At 48.4% G+C, this 10,383-nt stretch overlaps 1 protein-coding gene across 1 annotated transcript in view; it reads left to right on the top strand.

The window, feature by feature from the left end:
- PPCDC (phosphopantothenoylcysteine decarboxylase) overlaps window positions 1-8,452 on the top strand; it is a 38,703-nt gene extending 30,251 nt beyond the window's left edge. The window contains exons 2-5 of the mRNA XM_006888381.1: window positions 2,334-2,429; window positions 3,236-3,364; window positions 7,756-7,924; window positions 8,376-8,452. Of these exons, the coding sequence (XP_006888443.1) occupies window positions 2,334-2,429; window positions 3,236-3,364; window positions 7,756-7,924; window positions 8,376-8,452 (471 nt within the window). The remainder of the gene's footprint in view (window positions 1-2,333; window positions 2,430-3,235; window positions 3,365-7,755; window positions 7,925-8,375) is intronic.
- Window positions 8,453-10,383: the final 1,931 nt, after the last annotated feature.

Raw genomic sequence — 10,383 nt, 5'->3', positions numbered from 1 at the left:
TCTGTTAAATCTTGCTATTTTGACTGGGGTGAAATGATATCTCATAGTTGTTTTGAATACACAGCTTCTCTATCCATTCATTTGTTTATGGGCACTTAGGTTGTGTCCAATTCCTTGCTATTGTGAAAAAAGCCACGATAAACATGGATGTGCATATATCTGCTTGGGTGGTAGTTATGGTCTTTTTGGGGTATATCCCCAGTAGTGGAATTGCTGGGTCAAATGGTATCTCTATTTGCAAATTTTTGAGAAAGCGCCATACTGCCTTCCACAGTGGTTGCACCATTTTACACTTCCACCAACAGTGAATAAGGATTCCAGTTTCCCCACAACCTTGCCAGCATTTGTTGCTTTCTGTTCTGTTAAATTTTGCTGTTCTGTCTGGGGTGTTTTGATTTGCATCTCTCTTAGAGCTAGGGATTTTGAACATTTCTTCATGTGCTTGTTAGCCATCTGAATGTCTTCTTTGGTGTAGTGCCTGTTCATATCCTGTGCCCAGTTTTCATTTGTAGTATTTACCTTTATCTTGTTGTGGTGCTCAAATATTTTTTAAATTGTAGATATAAGTCCCTTATCTGACATGTCATTACTCAATACTTTTTCCCAGTCTGTGGCTTCCCTTTTTACCCTGTTGGAGAAGTTTTTGGATGTGCATCAGCCTGTACTTCTTTTAGGTCCTCGGTAGATGTACAGTTCCGGTCGTTTTTGTGTTTGTTTTTTTAAAATAATCTTTTGCAGGAATTTGCTTGCATGTGATATCAGTGGTCTTGTTTGATAATTTCCACACTCTGTTGGGTCACCCTTTTTTTTTTAAATTGGAACGAATATGGATCTTTTCCAGTGAAATGTATACAAATACATATATTTTAAAGACACACTTCTCTGTCAGTGAGTCAATTCTAACTTCTAGTGATCCACCATGTGTTTCTGAGACTGTACCTTACCAGGAGGGGACTGTCCATTGTTCTCTTGAGGAGCCACTGGTGGGTTTGAACGTCTGAAAATGCTTAGCCTTTTGATTAGCTGTTGGAATGGTAGATTTTGAGAGGTAGTGTGAAGGGAATGGGCAAGTAGATAGCTCTCCAGTAGCGCTAAGGACCCCAGACCTCTCCAGTTTCCCCAAGAAGGGCCGTGTTTTATAAATTCTTCCTCAGTTCGCCTTTCTCCCCACTTCCTGGTCTGAGTTTGTTCTCAGGTACGGAGCAGAGCACTCTGTAATCTTTTCACATGATAGGCAGGAAACAAATGAAGAAAGGTACCTTGGGGGGATAGTTGGGTGACAGGCCACAGCAAGTCGTTGTCAAGTGGGCCCAACATCCTCTGAGCTTTCAGTTTTTCAAAAGAAAGCAGGAATTTCTTCTCCCTACCCCTGGTCCTGTGCAGGCCAGCCAGACCTGCCTGCAGGCTGGCCCTGGTGCAGACACTGTGGCTCATGTCCTCAGCACTGGCTGGTCAACACTTGTGTCACCCTGCTGTTTCTTCCTGCCTCTGACTCAGTGGTTCCCCTAAAGGTGCGACTTCCTACACCCTTCCCCTTCTGACTGCCATCTCCTCAGCCCCTTTAGTTTGCTGGCTTGTTAGTCTGACATATCGTTTTACAAATGATGGCAGCTCATGAGGTGTCCTTTCCACCAAAATGTGGTGTTTCTCACGATCTGTGCTGTCCAGAAGGTTAAAAATCTTGTTTGCATAATTCATTTATTTAGTAAATCCTCACTTGGGGAGCATCAAGGTAAATGTACTTCTCGCCCTATGAGCCCTAGGCTCACAAGTTTGGTTTTCAAGGCATCAGTGTGCAGCCTGAGCCCACGAGGAGGCTGCGTTCCTAGAAGTGCTCAGTGAAGGGGCTCTGCCACATGAGTCCCAGTGCTTCGGCCTGCAGAGGGCAGGACTGTGGCGTGGCCCACAGCTCACGGCCTGTGAGCATCTTGGGGTGGGCCTGAGTGACCTCCTTCTGCCTGCTGCGCCCTCTCCCACACCATTCCCTCGAAGTCCTTTCAGTGCCTGCCTGCCTCTGCCTGGGACCTCCTTCTGCCTGAGCGCATGAGCCTGAAGCTTTATATACTCTGGGCAGTTGGTGACTCATTCTTCAACAGCCTCTTTCAGAAGGGGAAGCGAAACTTCAGCACCTGGTAAGGCCTGACCTTGGGTGACAGCGGAAGTTGCTTTGCAAATGTGGGGCTCGCTGCTGCCAAAAAGGGGAAAATCCTCTCCCCAGCCAGCGATGAAGCAAGCGCTGGCCTGGCTGGCCCTCATGTGGCCTTCTGGCTTGTGGCTCTGGTAACAGTTTCTCCCTTTTCCTCCCCCTCTGCTTTTTTTTTCCTTGGTGACAGCTGGAAGTAGCAGTAGTCACAACTGAGCGAGCCAAACATTTCTACAGCCCCCAGGATGTTCCTGTCACCCTCTACAGTGATGCTGATGAATGGGAGGTCAGTGCTGAGTCCCATTGTCCTTCCTGCCACCTGGGGGCCTGGCGCTCAGAGCAGACGGGCCCGGCTCACACCAGTGGCCAGGGCCCAGTGGGCAGAGGCAATGAGGAAAACATCTGTCTAGCTTCTGGCCTGTGGGAGACCCACAGTCTCCTCCCACCTCAGGCAGAGTTCAGCTTTGGCCCCTTGCCCAAAGTTGAGTGTCCTTGTACTTATCTGGGCTGATGAAACCACAGAAGAGCTCTGTTCCCACCGCCCTCGTCCACATGGCTCCCCACGTCAAGGCTGTCAGGAGCGCCTCACTTCCCACGCTGCCAACTCTGCCTCTGCCCTCCCGCGGAGGGTGGGCACCAGTCAGCGTGCACCATGCGGCGAGTGTGGGCCTCTCAGGGGTGCCCTGCCAGGCATTTTTAAACATTCTCAGCCCTAGAACATTTCTGGCCGGGCTGTCCTCCCTGCCCCACCCCCACCGTTTCTCACCACCACAAGTGCTTCCATTGGCTTGGACAACCCAAGCATCCGCCTCAGGCCCACAGGCCAGGAGCTCCCTGCCAGATGTCAGTTTTCTCGAAAACCGAACCATAAAGGGAATAGCTCAGGGAGACAAGAGGCATTTGTTTCCTCAGGCCTGCTTTCTCTCAGGCCCTTGGCTGCACGACCAGTGCCCGCCTGCTTCACTTCAAGAGGGAGCAGCGGTGGCCTGGGGCAGCGGCGTGAATCAGATGGTGTACCTAGGCTGTTCTGCCCGTCCCATCTACCCTATTTTCTCCGCACCGTGACACCCCATTTCCTTTTTTTCTTGCCAGATGTGGAATTGCCGCTCTGACCCAGTTCTCCACATTGACCTGCGGAGATGGGCAGACCTCATGCTGATAGCACCTCTGGATGCCAACACTCTGGGGAAGCTGGCCAGTGGCATCTGTGACAACCTGCTTGTGAGTGACTTCCTGGTCCCCTCATCCTTCCCAGGGACTCACTCCCAATTTGCTGAGCTGCTGAATTTTGTGGACAAAGTTCTTTCCTTGGAAACTTATCACTGTGGTCCCCAGGTTTGCTGAGGGAGAATGCCAGTCTGTCTGCCTTACCTCTCCTCTTCCACATCTATTTATTGGTAAGTGGGTCAGCCTGATCTTGATGGGTTGACTTCACTTGATGGTGATGTCTGGGTAGTACCCACCTCATGCCCTTTACCCCTCAGACAGGTGCCCATGTGAGCCCCCCCTCAGTCTTCTCCATTGTCTTTTTCATTCCAACCCCCTCTCCCCAGCTCTGCCTTCTCACCAGGGTCTGGATCAACTTCTCCATCTTCCATCTCTTACTCTTTCTTTCTCCTTTATCCCCCTCTGAATTTTCTCTAAGATCCAGGAGAAAATATTCTTGAAAAAGTAACCTTCTCCATTCTTGATTCTTGTAGTTTTAACCACTGGCTGTGATGCTGTTCTCCTAGATCTGAGAAAAATTTAGTTGGGAAATGGGAGAAAGAAAGAGTAAGAGATGGAAGATAGAAGAGTCTAGCTGTGCAAAATGGGGATTGTTTCAGGCTTAAGGAACCTTAGGGAACAATGGCCTTAAAGAGGAGCTGCCTTTGTTTCTATAATCTTTCTGGGATGCTTTGAGTTGGACTGCTATCCTTCCTTTTTTCCCTCCCTACTGCCCATTTACTTAAACTCTTTCCTCCCTTATGAGCCTGCACTGAGGGACCCACCCACACTGAAAGCTGGCAGTCTGTGATTGGCTCGCTTGTGCACACGGACCGCACCTACCCACTGGGGAAGTACTCTGGTGTGTGGCATATTCTTGATGCCCAGTGAGTGACCTTCTTGGTTCTTTAACGATGGAACCAATGCCTCAGCAGTGCTAGGCATGATGTATGTATGAGGTCATCGGTAATTTTACTTCTGCAAACAGCAAAGTGCCTTTCAAAATTTAATATAATGAAGAAAGTAAATATAAAAAAGCTGGTTGAGGATGTTTTAGAGGGTCAAGCGTGAAATATGTTAGTAGCAGAATTCTGGCTCATACCAACCCTTTGAAGAGGACTCTGTGAAGAGGAATGTGGCGTCAGGATTGGAGGGAGACTCATCAATAACCTGCATTACTTGCTCAAAGTTAGGAGGGCTTGAAGAACTTATTGCAGAAGATCAAGGAATTCAGCTTTCAGTATGAATTGCATCTCAATGTCAAGAAAATAAAGATTCTTACCACTGGACTGATAGGCAGTGTCATGATGGATGGAGAGGAGATTGAAACTGTCAGCAGCTTCATCTTGCTTGGATCCACAATTAACACTGTTGGTACAAGCAGTCAGGAAATAAGGAGACACAATGCACTGGGAAAATCTGCAGTTAGGGACCTTTCCAAATTATTGAAGAGTAGTGCAGGCCATAGTCTTTCCGATTACTAGCTATGCATCCGAGACCTGGACAGTGAATAAGGATGACAGAAAAAGAATTGACGCCTTTGAGCTGTATTGTTGGAGAAGAGCATGGAACATCCCATGGACGGCCAAGAGAACGAACAGATAAGTCTTGGAGAGTGTGCAGCTGGAGTGCTGTAGGAGGCACCAATGATGAGGCTTCGCCTCACATATTTTGGACGTATTTCTAGGAGGTGCTATTCCTTGGAGAGCGACATGATGTTGGGAAAGGTGAAGGGTCGGCAAAGGAGAGGAAGACCCTTAACCAAGTGGATTGACATGGTGACTGCTGAATGTCGCTGGTGTTTCAGGAATGTGAGGATGGCGCGGGACAGGACTGAGTTCAGATCTTTTGTTCATAGGGTTACTGTGAGTCAAACCAACAACAACAACCACCACCAACCCCATAAGATAGAGTTAGGATAGGGTAGGATAGGATAGAGTAGGGTGGGGTATAATAGAGTAGGGTGGAGTAAAATAGATTAGAACTTCCTCCTAGAGCTTCCAAAATAGTAATCTGTATGGGAGCAGATTGACAGGTTTTATTTCTCCTCAAAGCCTTTGGTTAATAGCTAAGCACTTAGTCATTGCACCAGACACGAGCTTAGTCTCCTCATATGCTTGTTAAGGGGCTCTTAAGGCACTTCTTGAAGAAGCTGATAGTGATTGAGGATCGTTTTCGAGAGCATGAGGTGACCAGAAGCAGACCCGCACAGAGATTGTGAGGCTGGGATTGGGTGATATGAGAGTGCAGAGCAGGGAGAGTCCGAGGACAGAGTTGTTAAGATGGACTTTCCGGTAGGGAAGAAAGTGACAGGAACAGATCAGGCTCCTTGCCACTGTCAGCTGCATGGGCCTTGGCTATGTGTGACCAGCACTGTCTCACCAAATCTCCTGGCTTCCAGTAGGTTCACATGGACTTTGGGGAGGTGAACCCCTGCTTGGGTCTGCACTCCAAGGGCTCCTCCCTTTCTTCCAAAAGCTTTGTTCTTCAAAACTTCCATAGTTCTCGGTAACTTAGGAGTTCCCTCATCTAAGTTGACTGAAGGTTGTGTTCCTAAGACAAGCACCAGGGCTTTATTCGACACAAAGCTTTCGAGGATTCTCAGATCTTACTGTCATTGTCTGTGGCCCTGTCCTTTTGAGTAGATGTTTTCTCCTATAACTGAAAAGATGCTAACTCTTCTACCTCCCTCCTGTCTCCCTCCCTCCCTCCCTTCCTCAGTCATTTCCCTTTCTGTGCTCAGAAATGCAGAGATGCCTTAGAAAAGCATGCTAGGTATGAGCCTGTAGACCCTGACCTGGTTGATGCCCATGCACTCAGCCCTGGACCTGACAGGCTAGACAGCTAGACAGGAATCGGATCCACAACGAGGAAGTGATTGCTCTGGGTCCCAGTCTGTCTGGAAGCTGGGCTCCTGATAGGTAGTCAGGCCTCCTCCCTGCCTGAGTGGAGTCCCTGATACAGAGCCTGAGGCACTGGACCCCACACTGTCCAGACAGAACTGACCATGAGGATGAATACTTTGCTTTCATCCTTCCTGCAGCCTGTCAGTTTCAAGGGGTTGAGGTCAAGTCAGAAATCTCTGAGCTCCAAGATGACGTGGGGAAAGCTAGGTCTACAAGGGATGCAGGTGCTGGAGTTTCTGTCCTGGTTGGTTTGCTTTGCTTTCAGGGCACTTAGAAACTCCGCACGTAGTCTAGGTATACTCATAACTTCTGAAGAAGCAGCAGGTGGTACACGGCCAGGAGGAAGTGGGACTGAAACCATCCCTAACAGCGTGGTTGCAGTATTGTGAGGACTTGGTGGCGGACAAACACTGGTGTCCAGGATGATGCAATCAGCCAGATCCTGAGGCTGTTTGCTCTCCCACTTCTTCTGTTCCCAAGAGAGGGTAGGCATTGGCCAAGGGTGTCAGGTATTGGCCCCAGCTTGCTGATGGCATTGCTCTTGGACCCTTCCTCTCTTTTCCCAGATGAATTCCACTTCAGAGGAAGAGTGTGACTCCCCCTTTCTCCCCAAGGGACCTACAACCCAGGAGGAAGTACCTGGAGCAGGCAGAGCCCAGGGCCCACCGCTGTGGGCCCATAGTTTGTTTCTTCCCAGGCAACCTCCAGCCCCGAGAATTCCTGCCTGTGGTAATAAATGGAGCGACTGTTTCTCGAGGCTGTGCTCTATAGCCAGGTCCTGGGCTAAGCACTTTATAAGCATTTTCTTCCTCCATTCTCACACCACCCTGTGAGGGATTTGAGGGGGTCTTGTGTAGTGAAGAAGCTCAGGCTTCAAGCATTAAGATATTTGTCCAAGTTCTCATAGGTGGTAATGTCACAGCCAGGGTTTGAACTCTAGTCTGTGTGATTTCAGAGCGCTGGGTTCCTAACCATGGGCCTAAGGTCTCTGGTCCTTTTTCTGTTTTTTCTCTCAGGCGTAATGACTGCAGAGCTGAAGGCCAGGAGGCTGTTAGTGTGGAGGAGGGGCCATGTGCCTGCTCAGCCTCGCACCCTTGTCTGGGTGACCTCCCACACCTATCTGCCTCTTGCCATCTGTGATACAGGGACAGCACCTTCTTTTCAGGGTTCCCATGAGAGTTCATGAGATAAAATCTGTCAAAAGGTTTTTGTCACATGTAGAATGTTTCCTAGTCAGGCTTTGTTTGGCATGGAGGTAGAGCTTGTGTTGAGTAGATGATGAACAGTGTAGGGTCTACTTTGAGGGCACTGTTTTACCACCTCTTTTGATGTCTGTGGGGAGGGGGAGAGAGGCAGCGGGGGCACAGCTCACCGCTAAAGGGACAGGAAGCAGCTCCTTGAATTCTACATCAATAGCTGGAGCTGCGGAGAACAGTGTGTAGGATTTAGAACAGCCTGTAAGGAGTGGCAGGTGAAAAATACAGCTCACTTCCTTCGCAGACTTGTGTCGTCCGGGCGTGGGACCACAGCAAGCCGCTGCTCTTCTGTCCAGCCATGAACACCGCTATGTGGGAGCACCCGATTACTTCACAGCAAGTGGGCCAGCTTAAGGCTTTCGGCTACATCGAGATCCCCTGCGTGAGCAAGAAGCTGGTGTGTGGAGACCAGGGTGCGTACCGTGCTAGGTCTACTGTCCATTCTCACAACTCAGGATTGAAGAAAAGGCTTGGCTGTGGGGTCAGATCTGTTACAATCCTAATCAGTAGTAACCTTGGCACAGCAGTTCCCTAACCTCAGTTTTCTTACCTGGAAAATGGGATTCATAATCTCTCCCTCTGAGTTGTTAGGATTAAGTGAGATGAATCTGTAGAGTATTCAGTATAGTCCCGTGTATACAGTAGTAATGTAGTTGGTGTTGGTGTAGTTACTGTGTTATTCCTTAGCCTGCGCTGGACGTGTGTCTGAAGGGGGGTTGGTGGGTCCAGCTCAGGCAGAAGCAGTCCTGGCTCTCTCATGCCACTGGTGCTGGGTGGGTGGAGTTCTCACACGAGTCCTGTGGGGGCTGTGGACACTGTTGGCTTGTCTGGTGAGCAACGTCCCCACAGAACTTTGTTCTTCAGGTCTGGGAGCCATGGCTGAGGTCAAGACCATTGTGGACAAAGTAAAAGAAATCCTCTGTCAACGTGATGGTTTCTAGCAGAGGTGAACCAGGATTCTGATCCCATGTGACTTCTGCATCAGCATCGGTGAAGAAGTTTGGCAGGATATGGTGAAGATGCCTTCATCTGCTGAGGAGGGGTCTGGCCTGGACCTGCTCTGGAGGTAAACTGGACCAAAGGCCCAAGTCCCAAATTCCTTCAACAAAAGAGGCCTGCTGCCTGGAGTGCCTCCCCAACCCCTGCAGGGAGCACAGTGAGCGAGTGTTGGCTGTATCCCGCGCTCCTGGAAAGAGGGCCAAGTGCCTGAGGATCCTTGATTCTTCATCTTGCCCAGAGCTGTTTTTAGAAACTGCCACAGCTGGAGCGCCACAGCGTGGTGGGCTTCTGGCTGGGCCTCTGGAGTCTCAGCATCTTGGTGCCATGTGATCTGACAGACTGTGAGTTGGCATCATCCAAAGACTGGCACAGACCATGCTGTGAGATTGAAGCTCTGGGAAATAAAGACAAATTACCTCTTAGGAGAGTCCGTCTCTTTTATAGATTGTCTGTGGTCTCAGCAATCTTAACCAATAGCTAGAAATTTTAGTCCTCATGTAATAAGGTGGTTAAAGGCACATAAGTGTGAAGCCACAGTCTCAAGTTCAAATCCCAGCTCTACATTTACGAGCAGTTTGACCTTTAACTTAAACTTTAGCCTTACAAGCTCTTTATTCAGGAAATTCTGGTGGTCTAGTGGGTAAAGAAATGCACAGTCAAAGGCAGGTGGTTCGAATCTGCTGGCTGCTCTAGGGGAGGAAGTTGGGCAGACTCCTCCCGGGTGGAGGTGTTATGTGCCATCAGGTTGACTATAAGGCACAACAACCCTGTGAACAAGAATCTGAACCCAGCCCTATCCTATGTCACTCTCACTATCTCCAACATAGTTGAGCCCCTTGTTACATCATAGTGTCAAACCATCTCGTTGAGGTCCCTCCTTAACACTGACCTTTCCAAGCATGATATCCCGCTCCACCCGGCCCGGCCCCCCCACCAGCTGCTCCCAGGGAGAAAGATGGATAATCTCCTCCTGTGCCATTTACAGCTTCTGAAAACCCACAGCTATGAGACTGTTCCCACTCAACGGCAATAACAACAACAATACTTTTTTCTTCTAATACTTTTTATTGTGATTTGCGATGCTGAATAACACTGCTATGAACATTGGCATACTAATCTTTTGTGTCTCAGTTCTAATTTTCTCAGAGTATGTTCCAAGCAGTAGAATAGCTGGGTCATAGGGAATTTTTATGTTCAACTTTTTTAATTTTTATTTTATTATTTGTGTGTATGTACCGTCAAATAGGATCTGACTGGAACAGGAGGAGATTGTCCCTCCTTCTCTGGCAGAGCTTCTGGTGGATTCGAACCACATATCTCTGGGATTGCAGTGCAGCTTCTTGCCACTAGGCCACCAGAGCTCCCCTTATGTCCAGCTTTTTGAGGAAATGTCAAACTGCCTTCTAGAATGGTTGTACCATTTTACAATCCCACCAACAGTGTATTAAGAGTTCCTATCTTTACACACCCATGTTTATTGCTGCTTTATTTACAGTAGCAAAGAGTCGGAAACAGCCCAAGTGCCCATCAACAAATGAGTGGATACAGAAGCTCTGGTATAGTCACACAATGGAATATTATGCAGCACTGAAAAATAAAGAACTCATGAAATATTATACAAAATGGGTGACCCTGGAGGACATTATTCTGAGTGAAATATCTCAGTCACAAAAAGACAAAGACTGCATAGTGCCACTGTTATAGAATAGTACTGATATGGGGGTTGGGGGGAAACAGAAAAGAGGGGGGTAAATAATGTACATGTCATTTAAACAGATAAGGGAGAGAACTGTATAAAAGGAATACATGATTAGGTATTACTGGCATGACAAAAATCCAGAATAAGAGTTGCATGGTAAAGTGGTTGTGGTGG

Source organism: Elephantulus edwardii, unplaced genomic scaffold, assembly GCF_000299155.1.
Source record: "Elephantulus edwardii isolate Elephantulus edwardi_28Jun2011 unplaced genomic scaffold, EleEdw1.0 scaffold00066, whole genome shotgun sequence".
Lineage (NCBI taxonomy): Eukaryota > Metazoa > Chordata > Mammalia > Macroscelidea > Macroscelididae > Elephantulus > Elephantulus edwardii.
This window is presented reverse-complemented; position numbering and strand designations above follow the sequence as displayed.